The 18,945-nt window shown below is 37.8% G+C and overlaps 2 protein-coding genes across 2 annotated transcripts; both read right to left on the reverse strand.

The window, feature by feature from the left end:
- Positions 1-2,774: 2,774 nt before the first annotated feature.
- On the reverse strand, positions 2,775-4,226 carry LOC110067877 (uncharacterized). The gene has a single exon (XM_089275254.1). It carries the CDS (start codon positions 3,841-3,843, stop codon positions 3,040-3,042), a length of 804 nt encoding a protein of 267 aa, XP_089131380.1. The 5' UTR covers positions 3,844-4,226; the 3' UTR covers positions 2,775-3,039.
- Positions 4,227-7,534: 3,308 nt separating this feature from the next.
- On the reverse strand, positions 7,535-9,235 carry LOC110067879 (histamine H2 receptor-like). The gene has a single exon (XM_020775220.2). It carries the CDS (start codon positions 8,843-8,845, stop codon positions 8,036-8,038), a length of 810 nt encoding a protein of 269 aa, XP_020630879.1. The 5' UTR covers positions 8,846-9,235; the 3' UTR covers positions 7,535-8,035.
- Positions 9,236-18,945: the final 9,710 nt, after the last annotated feature.

The following is an 18,945-nucleotide window of genomic DNA, read 5'->3' on the forward strand; positions in this document are numbered from 1 at the left end:
AAAAAATTCTTCTTCCAAAGCGTTGCCAAATTGAAAGAACGGTGCGCATAAAACTTTCTTCTACTTTATCCTTGTCCTCTTTTACTCGACCGGTCAAAGCAGTTCACCAGACGTAGTCTTTTACTCGATCGGTTTACGTAGTCTGTCGTTGATCGAGGACTTAAAAGACAACACAGGTCTTTATCTATGCGAAAGATGAAGGGGAAAATAAATGACATTTCTGTTTGAAATCCAGAGCCGAACAAAAAAGCAAAGGCACGCAGCGCGTCTTACGCCTGAGTGAGCATTGTTGTCCACTGCATGTGTGAGATAATTATTCAAAATTGGAACCGTTTTAATTGATCAAAAACATTTAAAAGGCCCAGGTTCGAGTATTCAGTTATTAGAATCCTCTTTGGAGTAACATGTCAAAGCGTACGAGACAGCTCGGCTTTTACGCATCACTATTTGATGACGTTTATGATCATGGCCTCAGTTATAAGTACCGACCCAAGCAAAAGCCCGTTGTTATGGGTATTTATGAAGTTGAGCGCATAGTCTCTCAACGAAATCAAGGGCGCAAGGCAGAGTATTTTATTCAGTGGAAGAATTATCCTTTAACTGAAAACACATGAGAGCCGTCCGAACACTTCTTATGTTGATGAAATTACATGTAAAGTGAACATTTGTTTTTGTCTCTTGACAACGCGCCACTGCCAGAGAGCCTCGCCGTTTATTTGAAGATGAAACATTGAGTCGTAGCCTTTCAGTGTAGTGGACATGTGCAAGAAAGCGGGATTGACCGGGGATTCAATGAGCTCTAAAAAGAGCTCCCGATCAACGCGCTGCATTTCTTGCACAGATGACATGCTGAAAATTCGTTTATTGCAACTCGCGCAAAGCGTTACTTTAAACACGATGGTTAAGTCATACATTTTATCACCTCTCAATTTCAATGCCTTATAGCGTCGGCGTGTGTCCTATTGTTTGTGGAGGCGGAGCTTGGCATATATTAATATTCTGCCGGGAAATTCAAAAGAGTTTCGCTCTATTGTTCTTCTAGTCTCCGAGGCGAACGAAGGCTGAAGGATCGTTACGAGTGTTCGAAAGTTGGCAGAACGACCACTTCGAAACATTATTTTCCGTTAAAACTTGGCATAAAGCTTCCTTTAACAACATACATTCAAAGCCATATGATAACCGTTAAGAAGGGCACTTTGAAGGAGTAAAATTCTTCCTCCAAATATTTCCTCATATAATATTTTCCCTCAAATGGACCAAATTCAGGAAAAGAAAACGACTAAATCCACTTTTCGTAACATTTCAAAAAATGTCTCCTTTATTCCATCAATGTCTCATCTACAAAAGCCATATGATAACCACTACGAAACACAAGTATGAAGCACGTAAACTCTAAACAAGTATGCGTAGTCGGCCATTTTCTGGTCATTTTCTTTGTTGTTTAGCCATCGGCAGCCTAATTAATAATTAAATTTCGCGCGCACTCTACATTTAAGTCCCGGATATGTCGCAGCATTCTGCGCGATGTCGTATGTCTGACACACCTTGAAAAGGGAAGACGCCTTTAATATCTTGATTAATTACTACTATGTCGAAAGTAACGACGGGTTAAGGCACATAAGTAAGGAAGAGCCGACTTCTCCGCTTGCTGAAGAATGCTTTTTATTCTTTTCTGTGATAACATTTCCTGGGAAAATAACTTTACCGGCTCACTGTCTTGATTTGAGTTAAATGAAGTCTCAGACAAATCTAGCTTCTTTTTGCTGTACTTAATGATTTTACATGGCTAGTACTCTAAATGATATTACATTAATTAATCGTCTTTACTATCTTCCCGGCGTTCGGTGGACCTCTGTCTAATGAGGACTATGGACTTTTTGGCGCCAAGTGATGTTACCACATGAGCTTCTGGGCAAACTCAGACCCATCGACTTTCGTCATTTACAGCATTCGGTGAATGCGGCAAATGACAGCTAATGTAATGACGAAAGACGATGGAACAGCATCGCAGACGGGGTTATATTCGCAAGTATTCCCCCGTAGTGCGGCTATATTTATGCTGTTTTACAAAGTCAAGAGTGATTTATTTCGCTGCACTTTAGTACGCACTATCTCGTAAATTATACTGATAAGACAAAGGTAAAGTATTTTAGCCTTAGTACTTCGCAATTGGATAATTAAAAAGAGATACCTTAACGGAACCTTTATAAATTGCTTTCCTGATAACACTACCCAAATCATCATGAGTTTGCACGCAAAAACTGCATTTGTAACAACATTTCTATCAATTTATCATTAACAATATTTTTTGTTGGTTCTCACGCACACATGCTCAGAAAGACAAGGAAATTAAAAGAAAACTTGAAGTGGTGATTTTCTAGTTTTCTTTTTCTAAATTTTAGTTTGAGAATCATCGAATCAGTCAATATCCTAAAAATGCAAAATTAATCGCATGCATCTTATTTGCAAGTCATTCTGTGCTTAGTTCAAAAGTACATTAACTCAAAATTTAGCCTGACATGTTATTTTGATTGAAAGGAGTGTGTTAGTCTTAAAAAATTATTTTTCTAGCTTAATGGTTTTTCATTAAACTAGAGTGCAGCGCACTTGAAGGAGTTTTTGACTGACTTTGATGGATTGATTGCCAGTTTCAAATACATGGACAGCTTAGTTATATTAATTCAGAGAAAACATTAGGCTCTGTAAGCTTTAATTTTTTCAGAGCCACATTTGTAATACTGTAGCAACGACTTGGCGGCTAAACTAACAGCTGTTTATGTGCCATTAAACTTGTTAATTCTTTCTTTTTAAAATTTTGCTTTGAAGACAAAATGGCCTCAATTCATCACGGAATTAATGATTTTTTCATAGGAAATCTTTCAAGTTAATGCTCTGCTCCTCATTGCGACCTTTCTTTTTGAGGCCAGCCGTGCTCTGAACAATCGAAATATTTTGAAGTTAGCTGTTATAATTTAACTATCATTTGCCTATTTCTGCGTTTTCTCAGCGACTCTAGCCAGTAAACATCCAGATTGGACGTTAATTAGCGAGGCGTAACATTTGAAGAAGCGTTCTTCTAAACTGCTGATTGCGCCAAATAACCACGCAAGGATTCAACGCCGAACTAGCGAAGAGTAGAGTGTAAATTCCCATTAGCCTGTTTATTTCTGCTTTTCCCATCAAATCCAGAACAACATCAGGCAAGAAACACAACAAGGTGGAGCCCACCAAGATTGCTGATGTGATGGCCGCGGCGTTCTCTTGTTCCATAGTAGCGGCTTGTTGATGGAAATTTGCCGTTCCCGGCCGTTCCGCTATTTTTCTTCTCCTTCGCCTCCAGGACACCCACAGAATTTTGATGTAAGTCAAAACCAGGCTCAGTATCATCACACCATGAAAATAGACACCGACACGTTTCCCTGGTTCCGTTGCGAACACAACACCAATAACTATGGAGACCACCCAAGTCAACATTATGACTACCACAAGATCTTTTCTCGAGACGAGCAGGTGATGGAAAGGTCGCGACAAAGCCTTCATTCTGTGATACGTGATAGCTGTCAGGTTGGTGAAAACGGCGTGAAGGCCGATGAAAGCGATGGTCTCGAATGCTACGAGGTAGGTACCGCCTACCTCGTTGCCAAGATAGTAGACGTACATTGGCTGAGCTATCAGGCAGTTAGTAAGATCTGCGGCTGTTAGAGACACGATAAGCAAATTCAGACCCTTTTGAAGCTCTGCGTTTTGTAGAATCGCCATTATCACCAGAAAAGTCATGCAAGTGCCAAAAACACTGAGAAATGCATTGATAATGATAAGGGAAACAACCTTCGCCGATGCCATTTTGAGTACAGATATCGAGAAGCGGTATTCTTCGCGGCTGGTGTGGCGGTCAGAGTGTTCTGTAAGAGGTAGCTGTTTTTAACTAACTTAAACTCGTTTAAACTGGCTGCGGCCAATGGATGGTCACGTGCAAGGTTGGCTATATGACTAGCTCATTTCAAAGAGTCATTATTACAAAATTGTCCCGAGGGCGGACGTCCGTGTTTGATTACCGTCAAAATTAAAGTGCGTGTGGCAGAACGTGCAATTCATATCCTGACGATTAGTTCTACTTGAAGTGGTTGTTTATAAACCCAGCGCATCTCTATTCAATGACCCCGACAACACGAAATCGTTTGAAACCGTATATCATACACGTTTTCCGGTTAAAGCTACAAAGAGGCTAGGCGGATTTGAGTTACTGCAAATGAAACTGGAAAACGTTTGTTTCTGATGTCGATGATGATAAACATGTCCTCACATCCAAGAACTATTAACGTCTTGAACGTAACGCCGGTATTGAAAGCATTTTGTAATTTTACTGTGAATATATACCGGCTGCTATGTTTTCAAGGAAACGAAAGGGAAGTTCAAGTTGTGAAAACGTGGCCTACCTAAGTTAAGGTGCTTTCACTTGAAAGTGAGAGGAGGCCCGTCGGCCAATTGGGATGGTTAGTACACTGGACATCGCCGCATCCAACGGCCATGGCCGGGGTAATTTTTTGTGTTATTAGGAAAAACGTTTAAATCTCACAGTGACTCTTGAGGGGACACTCTCTCCATGCTCTTTTACCTCTGGAAGTAAGTTTGCCACTTGTACGTAATTCTAATGATGACTTATTTAAAAGCTTCCTCATATGTATTAGTCTGACAACATAGAGATTTATGTTAAAGCAGGACATCAAGTGGAATGAAATAACCCACTGAGTTGTTTAAAAGGCACGTGAAATGCGAAGCATTACATTAAAGCTCTTTTGAACTATAGATTGCAAAGTGATCGGAAAGATCTGCTAAAATTCTCAGAAATGCCGCCAAAAACTGTATGCAAACTCTCTACAAGGATATTTTTAACTCTGGGTCCCTATTTAGTTCCTTATCCGTTTTCCGACCGTGAGTCGGCTTAATTTTTTTTAAGCTTATCGTTTTTCTTTTCAGTAAAACGTCACACACTAGCATAAATTGCGTTTTTACTCAGGCTCATTTGATTGTGCGTCAAAATCCGAATTAAAATTACTATCTAATGCTACGGGCACTTAGCCGGAGAGAGCGTATGTCAATGACACCAGGCACAAGGTCGATAGGTTATTATAAAAACGTTGAACACTTTAACAACTTACACAATTGAGAGAGACTGGAGACAAGGGCGAGTACACTGTTGGAAAATGCGCGAGCGCAGTTCAGGTCTGTTCGCCACGCCTGCCAGTTGTATTCTTGCAATGAGTGTGTCTGAATATACAATATGACGTTAAGCGCTGCGTATAGTTGTCAAAATGACAACTTGAAGCGCTTTTTAAATCAAGCTGTCACAAATTCGCAGTTCTAGGTTCGAAAGAAGATGAAATTGTTGCTGGCGGCTAGAGCAATTGATAGCCTTTTAGACCGCTTTACTATTCTGTTAGTGATGGTACAAATCACAAACTATTTGGCATGAGGATATCATAATTTACCATGAAAAGCAATAAGGTTTTGATGCCAAATCCCTCTCGTCGCTTTCACACGAAACCTAGTAAATTAGCACGCCACAGAGATATGATGTCAAGAGAAAGAATAATACAGCTTGCCATTAAGGGGTTGGCTCGATGTGATGTAAAATTTTAACGGTGATCAAGCCTTACGTACAAGAAATAAAAAAAGACTTACCTCACTTATAACTCGAGTTTACTGGCTCTTAGGCCAATCCTAATCGCGATCAGTTCGTCAGTCTATGGTTTCCTTTGACTGGGTTCAGCAATTGCTTGTTTTCTTGTGTCCACTTATCGAGATCTCAAAATTAGATACTACACATCAGCCTGATTGTTTTATCTTTTCGTAAATTATTTCCTGAGTCCGACTACTGAGTAATATGACTGACTGTTTTTTGGCGTGGATTAATTATCAAGACCTTTAGCAGACAAAAGAGCATTAGTAGAAAACATGCAAGTATTGGCCTTCAAATTTATATCAGTTGATAAAAGCTGAGTGATGTACTTTCTTTCAGAATAAATGGAATGATAATTTCGTACTAGCTTTGTTATAAACTTTATACAAGCGCGTCATTTCCTATATTCTTACTCATGATTTCGATTAGAAATTGACACAGGTTGTTCTTACTCTAGCTGAACAAAAGCCGATGACTTGCCTTGAATTTGTTTATTAGTTGTTGGAATGACACCAAGCGCTAGCTAGCACGGAGGGCGCCCAGAAAACATACTGCACGGAATAGGCTTTTGCGGTCAAGTTTTAATATTTCCTTACACGCCTTCCTAGTCGGGTCAGGAATTTAATCTAATAACTTACCTTAAATCTGTGAAAAGAATTCTACCAAGAAAAAAACACGTTTCCTTTATTCATCTTAGCAACTTTGTCAGCGTTACGTCGTTAGGGATGACTACTTTAAACAACATCTGCTTGAAAAATCATATCTATTGAGACTTTTTCATTGGTTCAGAGTCCAAAGTCACGCCTGAAATAATGACACCCATTAAACACTGATTGGCCGGTTTCAATTTCACATCAATTTTTTCCGTCGCTTTCTTTGCAGTTTTTCGTGGTATGTAGAATGCTTTGTCTAGATAGTAAGAAAAACGTCCCCTAGAATTGATCGGGCAATTTGCCTTTTTTAAAATTCCTGTGGTGGAGGAATGTAACGTTATCTAACCCAACTTCCCCCAAAATAAATGCAAAGTAGACTACATAGGAACCTGACGAAAAACGATAATTCAGGCGAAATTGTTTTCAACCAAAAGTAACATTTTCCGCTGATTGTTTTTCTTTAGAACTGAGACAATGTTCAATACGAAATTTGGATACCTTTTCGCGAAGGGTGCAATATACCTGCACTCGCGTCAGTATTAAAACTCCGTTACTCAAAAGCCTTTCTATTTCGTAATATTGGCTTTGTGAAAGCTGGATGCAGCGTGAAATGTCAGTTTCAGCCAAAGAATTGTTGGAACGATGTCATCAGCATCCATCTTTTGCACAATAGACTTACTTCTCAGGTGAACGTAAGGCTATTAAAGTTGATGCTTTATGCAAATTATTGCTCTGCATAAAGCTGTGTTTGAAAAAGAAATAACATAAATAAAATAAAGTAACTTTCCGAAGAATTGAATGTATTTTTCGTCGACTCTTTCCTCACAGGCACTACACTTACGAGACAGCAATTATCGAAAGTCACTCGTCAACCAGCTGATCCCAGTGGAAGGATAATTCTGCGACTGGTTTACAAGCAATGAGAGAAAATATCTTATTCAATCAAATATTAGCACTGGCGCGAGTAAATGTTGAATGGCCGATCAGGAGTTGGGAACTCAAAAGCGGTGGTCTCTAATGAAGGAACGAAAACTGGAGAACTCGGGACAAAAATTATTAGTTCTGACTATTCAAATATTTCCAAGCCAGCAGTCAGTCAGCACTTGAATATATTTTCATATCATGTAATGGCGAATGATTGATTGATTGGCAGTTTTATAATAAAACGACAGCTGCGGTTATGTTAAATATAAAGAAAACATTGGAAGCTTGGCCAGTTTTATTTTAGAAGCTACAAAAATCAACAAGTTTTAATTATAACTTCTATCTCCTTTTCCGTCTCAAGATATTGTAATAAACGTACTGACTTAATTTACAGCCTCTAACCTCAGTGTGTTTTGTATTTTGATTCGATATACGTCATCGTGATCTACAATTGTAAGTTTCTGAATTTTCTGAATATACGACATAAAATGGCTATAAAAATAACTGATACGTCCTACTGAAAAGCATACAGCTCTTTCGTGAACAATCCCGCCCACGAATTAAGTGAAGATTACCAGAAAATTTTACATCTTGTTATATGTTTCCTTTAGATTTAAGATCTTAATAGTTGAGTTAAATTTTCAAACGTGTATTGATTTATATAATACTGACATGCGTCTTATCGACTTAAAATTGCGGTTAGTTATAATTTATATTCCACGATTCGCTGCATTATTCAGCCTTTTTTTCGTTTAGTAAGACGAAATCTGTTCGCTGTTCAGTTACGGAGGCGAAATGTGTCAAGCACTGCTCTTCTGAACCGTTGATTACGCCAAATAACTATACAAGGATTCAGCGCCGAGCTTGAAAAAAGCAGAGTGTATGTCCACAACCGCCTGTTAACTTCTCCTTCACCCATTACATCGAGAACAACATCAGGCAAGAAACACAGTAAGGTAGTGCCCACCAAGATGGCTGATGTGATGGCCGCGGCGTTCTCATGCTCTATGGTGGCAGCTTGTTGGTGGTAATTGGCTGTACCTACTTGTTCCGCGATTTTTCTTCTCCTTCGCCTCCAGGACACCCACAGAATTCTGATATAAGTGAAAACCAAGCTCAGTATCATCGCAGCATGGACAGAGGCACCGGCACGTTTTCCTGGTTCCGTTGCGAATACAACACCAATAACTATGGACACGATCCAAGTCAACACTATAACCACCACGAGATCTTTTCTCGCGACGAGCAGAAGGTGATGGAAAGGTCGGGCCAAAGCCTTCATTCTATGATAAGTGATTATAACGAGGTTAGAGAAAACTACATGAAGGCCGATGTAAGCGATTATCTCGAATGCTGCAAGGTAGCTGTTGTTACTCTCGTCGTTGCTAAGATAGTAGACGTACATTGGCTGCGCAACCAGACAGTTTATAAGATCTGCGGCTGTTAAGGACACGATCAACAAATTCAGACCCTTTTGAAGCTCTACGTTTTGGTAAATCGCTACAATCACTAAACTGTTCATGGCGCTTCCAAAAATACTGAGAAAAGCGTTGACAATACTCAGAGAAATAACCCGTGCGGATGCCATGTTAAAGATAAACTGTTATGCGGACGCTCAGCTCTCAGCGCGATCAGCACTATCTTCAGTGTTTAGTTAAGTTTAGAAGCTTTTCACTGAATCTGACTTTGAAAATTATTGTTTGCTTCGTTTGACGAGAAAGCGCACGTCCTTAAATTACAAAATTTGCATTTGTTTGAGTTGTGTCGTCGTAAATTACATCTCGGGATTAATTGTAAATCAACAGTTTTCAGCCGTGGAAATGATTTTCTTCATATCCGTCAAAAAAAGTTACGACTGTGCAGTTTTCCTGGCCCGTGTTCAGCCTTTTCTCGAAACTAAATCTAGAAATTCTCTGTAAAAAAGAACATTTGATTTTTCCAGTGAGGATTCTACCTCGGACGTTCTGACAGAAAATGCGTAGGGGTTGTCATTTTGGACAAAGATAGGCCATGGCACCTGCTCAATTGGCCAATAGAAAAAAACGGATGTTAAACCAAGACTTCTGCACGCCTTGAATATGATACGAAACCGTGACATTTGTTGAAACACGACTAATAGGACACATGCTTCTTTTGGAAATATTCTCGATAAGAAATAGCTTGCACGGCTAACAACGAACGTTTTCAACTGGGGAGCAAAGAGTTACCATTGGCTTATCATTTATGCCGCGGTTATTTGTAATGCATTGCGAGTATTTTCAAAACACCGAGCTTCTGCATAACAAACAGACTTTTTTTGGGTTCATTGAAATTGAAATTGGCCATTAGGCGAAAATTGGTGGCCTTTTGACGCCACAGACTAAAGTTTTTGTGGGCTGCAACTTCGAAAACTAATTCATATTGATAACCAAAGCAGAAGTTCAAAATACATAAATCCGTAGAGTAGATCGGAAAGAAAGATAAATAATGTAAAACTGAGTAAACTCGGCGTGAAGCACTATGTAAAGACTTACACCTGTCTAGGATACTAGATAAAAACTATATGACTTCCAGTGAAAGAACAAGAAATTAACGCAAAGCACGAATCACAAGATATTATCGCGTTTGAGTTGTTAGACTGAGAAATGCCTATTTCTATGCTGCTCAATCCGCTATGGGACAGTTTAATCCTTAACTTAACGTTAGCTTCAACGACTGAATAAATTTTTGTTGAGTAGTCATGTCCTTTCGATAACGATCCAGAAAAAGAGGTAAACAGTAAGATCACTGCCTACTTATCGGAAGTGGTCAGTTACAGGTTCCATACTACATGATGACGTACCAGTTGCCATAAATTAACATAAAATAAAAAGAGTAACTGCAAAGCGCTAAGTTATGTTAAGTGTGTATTTTATTTCCCAATACTGACAGAACTGGATAATTTTAACTCAGAACAACATCTAGTCATGGAAAACAACAGGCAACCTGACTTCCACGATACATAAATGCATACAAAACACAGTCGCTGTAGATAGCTAGATCACTCAGTTGTTAATATATTCTATTTTACAAAAGCTACAAAGTTGAACATAACATTACATAAACTTTGAACGAGGGTATAATGTGTATCTCGTAACACCACGGAGAAGAAAATTGAGGCAAAGAGGAAAATTCGTGCATAATAAAATGAAATGCGGAGTTTGAGCTGTCTTTGAAATCGGCACTGGGCAGAATTTTAAATTTTCCTAGTTTTCGAAGAATCTGTCTTGTAGGTAAAAATCAGCGATAACTTTCGTAACCAAATTTTAATCATAAAATTATCTTTTCGAAATATACTTACATTATAAAACGAAATAAAAAGGCATTCAATCCAATGGCAAATAAATTTTTGGTTCAATTCAATCTTTTAATTTTCATGATTCAATCCAATACCTGGAATATTGATTCAATTCAATATACCTGAAATATTGATTCAATCCAATACCTGGAATATTGATTCAATCCAATACCTGGAATATTGATTCAATCCAATACCTGGAATATTGATTCAATCCAATACCTGGAATATTGATTCAATCCAATTCCTCGAATATTGATTCAATCCAATACCTCGAATATTGATGCAATCCAATATCTCGAATATTGATTCAATCCAATACCTCGGATAATGATTTAATCCAATACCTCGAATATCGATGCAATCCACCTCGAATATTGATGCAATCTTCCTGGGCCGAGCGCGGCCAACAGGAACGAGAGTAACTGAGCACTAGAGAGCACTGAAAACATGGCGGGCGAAGGAGAACTAGATTTAGAAGTCGAGTTTCCTAGGTTTCTTGCAGAAGTCTTGGATAAAACGGAAACAATTTTTGAGAATTTGGACTCAGAAGTTGCAGAAGCGCACGCCGAAGCTCTTGATCAAACCATTAGTCTGCTTAGATAAATGAGGCATTGCTACAACCGAGACACAAGGGACAAGGAAAATTTAGATTCCATTGCTGTCGCTTTTGTAGACGTGCTCAGTGTGTTGCGTCGCAGAGCTATTACTCCGTCAATTTTTACTGCGGAATCCATTACGATAGAAAGCGAAAAAAGAGGAAATCATGGAAGACCATTTCTTAAAATTCCCGTTGAGGTGCAATACGTGCTTGAGAAACTTTGAGGACCAGGATTCATCTGAGCAACGATAACAGAGATGATTGGAGTTTCGAGATGGACAATTCACAGAAGAGTGACAGACGGTGTGGCTTAGAAGATATGAGGGGTTTCGACAGCCTACCTGATAAGGAACCGAAATCAGTCAAGAGCACATTTCTAACCACGGGAGTGCTACTGGATATAACTTCATTGCAGGTTTCTTTAAGTCCATTGGGTTACGGGTACAACGAAGAAGAATAAGAGAAAGGTTAACAAAATTAGATCCCCAAAATACTGTCTTGAGATGGGGTTCGTAAATTCGCTTTGGCATCTGGATGGACATCACTCTCTGATCCGATGGAAAATACTAATTCACGGCTGTATAGACGGATTTTCTCGGAGAATAACGTTTTTGAGATGTAGTGCCAACAATAGAGCAGAAACAGTTCTTGAATTGTTTCTGGATGCCGTTAAGAGAGATGGAGAATTTTGGCCTTTGAGAGTACGAGTATATCATGGTGTTGAAAACGTTGGTGTGTGCGATACAATGGTGCAGGTTAGAAGAGAGGAGAGGGGCGGCTTCACTGCAGGACCATCGACACAACCAACGAACTGAAAGATTGCGGAGGGATGTTTTCCGTTGTGCTTCCCACTTGTACTTTTACACTTTTTACAGTCTGGAATTGTCAGGCATCCTGGACACTGATAATTCAGTGCATCTTTTCACCTTAAACTTAGTTTTTCAACCAAGGATAAACCAAGCTCCTCGCCACTTCACTGAAGCTTTCAACCACCAAAATGTAAGAACAGAAAAAAAAAAAAAAATGGTTCCCATACCAAATGTGGCTTATCATATGATGCAGCCTGAAAACCCCCTTTCAAATGGAAAGTCATATGATTTTGAATACTATGGTGATGATCCTGATGGTCCAACTCCACTGGACAATGATAACAATGTTGTAGTTGAAGCAATTGACCTGGGACAACATGATTCAGTGCAGTCATTTGTATTGGAAAGGCTAGATCCCTTAAGAGAATCAAGTCAAATGGGAGTAGACATCTTCCAAGAGGCTCTAGAACTTGTGACAGTTAAACTTGGGCAACTGACAATTGCATAATACTACATGTGTGTGGGCTGGGTAAAGGAGATTATGGCCCCACTTAAGTATTTTTGCAACTCAATTCACAACAGAAAACCTCACCCTGTATCGAGTAAATTATTTTCTCATCTTTCTTTTCATTGATATACAAAACTCAGAAACTGCTTGAATTACAGAATGCCTAACGTCTAGCAACACAACTAAACTGAAGAGAAATCAGGGCATTTTATAACTGCCATGTGCACTACTCTGCCTTGTAGATTTTTCAGGTGCTTATCAAAACAGATGTTAAAATGTTGCAAGGTTAATTTGTTATCTTATTTTCAAAAGTACCCAGGACACAAGACTAAATTCTTGGTGCAATGGCGTAATGGCTACTAACAGGTCTCATGTCACTAGCCAAAACTAACTTTGCACCAGCCAGCCTTTTTAATACACAGTTTCACTGACTTTTTTGTAAGAGTGGTCAATCTTGGACATTTCTTGTTGCATCTAAAATGTTAATAATAATCACTAAGAAAATTTCACTCCCACAAACACGAACCCTGCTTTTCTTGAATATGCTTATGTTCAATCTCTGATGTACTTCTATCAGTGTTACCATTTTCTCTTATCTCCGTTTAATAGTTAAACATTTATATGCTTATTGAGGCAATTATTTCCATGAAATCCACTCATAGTTTCCCTGTTTTCACGAGTTTCTATTCTCCTCAGTTTTACTTTGTCAGGATAATTCTCAGTTTTGTTTTCATCCAGTAGACCAGTACTCCATTCCATCATGATTGTCACAATGGCTAGTGAAAGTGCAAAATCTACTATTCAAAACTGAAATGTGTGGCTAGTTGGCAGTAGTGTTAGCCTTGATCCCTGGGTACCCGATAATATTCACAACAAATTGGTGCAATGTTTGTCATAGAATATCAAGAAAAACGTCGTTTTTAGGAAAGAAGTACCACAGGTGGGTTAATTAATGCAAAACATGAGACAACAACATTGAAAAACTTAAAACACATCCCAATGTTCAACGATTGCTGTCTTGTAAAATGTAAAGGTTCTTATTTCAGAAATAACATAAAGTCAGGTTTACACAAGCAGTTTTTGTGAGAAAAATGTTTGACTGTGTACATAGCACAGCAAAAATCTTGTTTACAGTTCAAAGTTTAGTGTACCAGTAATGATTGGACAGCAGACATATGCACAATACCAAAGACCAATGTGGTAGCACAATTTGCCTCAGTTTATGTTATTTGCCACAAAAAGCTAGCAAACACAGCTTTTAATGAACAAATATGTTTGTCACATAAAAATTGCTTAACTTACATCTACAAAAGCGACAGTAATGGAATCTAAATTCTCCGTGTCCCTTGTGTCTCGGTTGTAGCAATGCCTCATTTACCTAAGCAGACTAATGGTTTGATCAAGAGCTTCGGCGTGCGCTTCTGCAACTTCTGAGTCCAAATTCTCAAATATTATTTCTGTTTTATCCAAGACGTCTGCAAGAAACCTAGGAAACTCGACTTCTAAATCTAGTTCTCCTTCGCCCGCCATGTTTTCAGTGCTCTCTAGTGCTCAGTTACTCTCGTTCCTGTTGGCCGCGTACGGCCCAGGAAGATTGCATCAATATTCGAGGTGGATTGCATCAATATTCGAGGTATTGGATTGAATCATTATTCGAGGTATTGGATTGAATCAATATTCGAGATATTGGATTGCATCAATATTCGAGGTATTGGATTGAATCAATATTCGAGGAATTGGATTGAATCAATATTCCAGGTATTGGATTGAATCAATATTCCAGGTATTGGATTGAATCAATATTCCAGGTATTGGATTGAATCAATATTTCAGGTATTGGATTGAATCATGAAAATTTAAAGATTGAATTGAACCAAAAATTTTATTTGTCATTGGATTGAATGCCTTTTTATATGTTCCAATAAAACCATTATTTAAAGGATTAAACATATATTGCAAGGATTGAATTTTGCTACAAACGGCTTGCCATAAGTCAGCATTGAGCGATAAATTTCGTAACAAAATTTTAATCATCCGTTATGTAAATTTATGAGATATACAAATATTTAGTTACATAATGAATCGAGATCAATCCAGTATCTCGGTATTCCTACATTTTATAGTGTATTTAATATTTTTTTTACAAAAAATCTCATATTTGGTTTTGCAGAAAGAAAATGGAGAAAGAAGTACATCAAAATATCCATTCTCTCATGCAGCGAATTCACAGCACATTGTGAACTTCGGGTAGAATTTCAATATATCAGATAAATATAATATTCATGTTCAGTTCTCGTTTTATAATTCAATCCTGGTTCATTTCATAAATTACGCCATACTTCAGACGTAACAGTCGTAAGCAATTGCAAGAGTCTTGTTATTTGAAAAATTGGCAGACCTGAACTTACTTTTACAACCTTGTTTACAGACAGGAATTTTAAAAACCCAGTTATAGATGATGCGGTATACATATCGTTTAACACAAGCATTGCCCGCATTCCGAGCGGTCCGCGAGACTTGGGTCACTTTTGCATCGGTCGCTCCAACGGCTGATGCTTCGTCTTGAACTCCAGTTTCCTGCAGGTCAGGCTTCCTTGACTCTTCCAGCTGACCCAGCCCCTCGACGATAGAGTTATCATCAGTGGTGTTGACTTGTAGGTGAAGGAATTTTTCGTCTCCAAGTCCACTTTCTTCTCTGTCAGGGTTTGGCGTTTCCAGTATACCCAGCCAAAGGAATGAATAGTTATCTTCAGAGTTATATGGTTGTAAAACATCTGTTGGTCTAGCCTCAGTGATCCCGGCAGAAGTCAAAAAAATTAATAAGAGCAGCGACGAGACAGAGGAGATAATTTTGTTGTTCTGCGAAATGAATTGTATGTTTATAATTAAAATTGAAATTTCTGTACCATTGCAAAACAAACTTGTACTTTTGTCCAAAAATCTTCTTACCCTCCTGATCAAAAGTTACTCTCAAAGTCTCAAACATATTATGCCCAAATATGTGACTGCAAATATGTTTGAGAATGCTTGTAAGACTCTCATACTCAAAACAACAACGTAAAACTGAAAACAAATATGTTTGGTTTCATGAAAAAATTGTAAATTGATACAAGCGATTAAATTACCTTCGTAATTCCTAGACTCATTCTGATTTTGTCTCCCTCAGTTCCTAACGATATTGCTTTCAAGGTGCTAAGTAAAAATAACAAATTGGGAATGATCTCCACATACACAGTCTTTTATACACTGAAGCTGCCTGAAAAACGATGTAATGAAGACAAATTTAGAACAAAACTGAAAGGGACAAGAGGCTATGTTTTCCAATCAGTAATGTGTTCCATCTGATTCGTAACAAAAAGGCTAATAACGGAAAATAATACATATTCCTTAAAAGTCTGGAAGTAAGAAGTAATAAGCGCGTGTATTATGTAATGGTTTCATAAGCAGAAGATTTTTTGTTACAGCTAATCACTCAATTCTATTCAAAGTGAGACAAATATTTGCTTGATAGTGCGTTATTTACGTAAATTTGTGCGTAAAGCCTTACATGGATGGATCGCTACTCAAAGGAAAGTAAACTCTGCCATTTAACTGGACTACAAGATTAATTTTTATCAAGTTCCTTTATTATTTGGGTGCAGGAGAATCATTTGCTTATTTTGGGGGTTCCCTAGCTCGCCTGGCTATGCCAAGTGTTCTTTAAAGTGGTTAAACATTGTTTATATTTAGTAGTTAACGCTGGGACGACCTGACAGCAAATTCAACGCCTCGGTGTTAACAGGCCTTATAATCTAAGCTTCTTAAAACTTTTCAGTGGTGTGCACAGATGTCATATTGTCTTTTTGATTAAACTTTGTAGTGTAGTATAATGTGTTTGTCGTAACAACATGCACACAAAAAAAGGAGGAAACAGGAAAATTACTGATTATCGTTCTTGGCCATATCAAGTTTTTATAACATGTTATGACATAACTGCTATGGTTATAAGTTTAAAAGCTTTGCCTTAAAGAAGTCAAAAATTTAAAAACAAATTGTTCAGGAGGAAAAAGAAAGATATGGCTGAAAGCAAAACGTGAACAGAACAATCACTTGAGGATGCAAATTATAATCCTATAAACAACGACAGCATGAACGCTTTGAGTCGGCGATCTTGTTTCAAATTTTCTGTTTTTTTTTCAACAAATTATCTATCACATTTTTTAGTCCATATACTCGAGACTTTTTAACTAAATACTAGTTAAATAAACTCTGCTTCCAGCTACTGCAAAATGCAATGTGAACCAATGAAATAACTCGAGTGAAAAGTGTCAGTACAGACATAAATTGGGTAAGATTGACCCTTCATACCTGTGTCTTTTTAAATGTATTTTTCGAAACAGTACCTGGCAGGGAAGATCCTGGGAAAGTTTCCAAAATAAAATTGTTTGACAACTTTATTTATTCATTTGTTGAGTTAAATGTTCCCCTTCATTCGGTCATTCCCGTTTTCAATTTGTGCATCGTATTATTTCTAGCTGTTCTTTTTTTTCTCAAAACCAAGGGTTTAATTTTTAAAAAGCAATGAGCGACTGAGCACTTAGGGAAGAATGGGCTGTAGTGGCTTTAATCGGACGCTTCTCTAAAAATCTTATTTGAAAAATTAGAAATATACTCTGATTGAAAACTCATGCAAAGACAGAATCTGAGAGAGTTTTAAAAGAGGCAGAGTTTCACATTTTTTTAGTTCGCGGTAAATCTGTCTTGTAGGTTTTTCATTTTGTATTGACGTTTAATCTCCGTCGAAAGCCAGCTTAAATGGCGAAAACGCACAAGAAAAGGAATTTAGTGGATTACTCACTCATTTGATACCGTTGGGATAAAGGTTTAGTCACAAAGAGTCATTTTTGACCAGGTTTTGAAACTTTTGGATAACTTTTGATGTGAACTTACGGTGAACTATGAAAGAGAAATTGTTAAAAATTAAAACAATAGTTAAATGTCATGATTCAGTGAGAACAAGGTATGAGAAACTCAGGAGATCGAATCAACTTTTTAAATGATGGATCGGGCCAAAATGTTATTATTTAGCCAGAAAATATCTGGAATACTTAAAGATCGCAAATCGAGATATGGAGAGTCAGAATCCCATAGAAGGAATAAAAAAATGTTATTTATTTTCTTGATTCATTTTAAGATAGTTTGTTTTGAAGTTTGTTTATGAAGTTTTTTGCTGATCCAGAGCCAGAAAAGATCCTTTTTGCTCCTGTTTGTCATTAAAGTTAAGGGAAGTCTCTGAAAGCCAAAAAGGCCCAATACTACTCCCCTCCCCCCTAAAAAGCAGAAAAAGCTGGAGAAACGATGGAAGTGCATAAAACTGAGAAAAGACTAAGTCAGCATTGAGTGATAAATTTCGTAACAAAATTTTAATCATCCGTTATGTATATTCATGAGATATACAAATATTTAGTTACATAATGCATCGAAATCAATCCAGTATCTCGGTATTCCTACATTTTATAGTGTATTTATTATTTTTTTTTTTACAAGAGATCCCATATTTGGTTTTGCAGAAAGAAAATGGAGAAAGAATTACATCAAAATATCCATTCTGTCATGCAGCGAATTCACAGCACATTGTGAACTTCGAGTAGAATTTCAATATATCAGATAAATATAATATTCATGTTCAGTTCTCGTTTTATAATTCAATCCTGGTTCGTTTCACGGAGGTCAATAAATAACTCATAAGTTACGCCATACTTCAGATGTAACAGTCGTAAGCAATTGCAAGAGTCTTGTTATTTGAAAAATTGGCAGACTTGAACTTACTTTTACAACCTTGTTTACAGACAGGAATTTTAAAAACCCAGTTATAGATGATGCGGTATACATATTGTTTAACACAAGCATTGCCCGCATTCCGAGCGGTCCGCGAGACTTGGGCCACTTTTGCATCGGTCGCTCCAACGGCTGATGCTTCGTCTTGAATTCCAGTTTCCTGTAGGCCAGGTTTCGTAGACTCTTCCAGCTGCTCCGGCCCCTCGACGATAGCGTTATCATTAGCTGTATAAAGTTGTAGGTGAAGGAATTTTTCGTCTCCAAGTCCACTTTCTTCTCTGTCAGAGTTTGGATTTTCCAGTTCACTCGGCGAAAGGAATGAATCGTTATATGATAAAGCATCTGTTGGTCTAGCTTCCGTGTTCCAAGAAAAATTCAGAAAACATAATAAGAGCAGCGACGAGACAGAGAAGATGATTTTCTTGTTCTGCGAAATGAATTGTATATTTATAATTAAAATTGAAATTTCTGTACCATCGCAAAAAAAGTTGTTTTTTTGTTCAAAAATCTTCTTATGCTCCTGATCAATAGTTACTCTCAAAGTCTCAAACATACTATGCCCAAATATGTGATTACAAATATGTTTGAGAATGCTTGTAAGACTCTCATATTCAAAACAACAACGTAAAACTTAGAA

Source organism: Orbicella faveolata, unplaced genomic scaffold, assembly GCF_042242905.1.
Source record: "Orbicella faveolata isolate gen_17 unplaced genomic scaffold, um_ofav_v1 contig_36, whole genome shotgun sequence".
NCBI classification, from domain to species: domain Eukaryota; kingdom Metazoa; phylum Cnidaria; class Anthozoa; order Scleractinia; family Merulinidae; genus Orbicella; species Orbicella faveolata.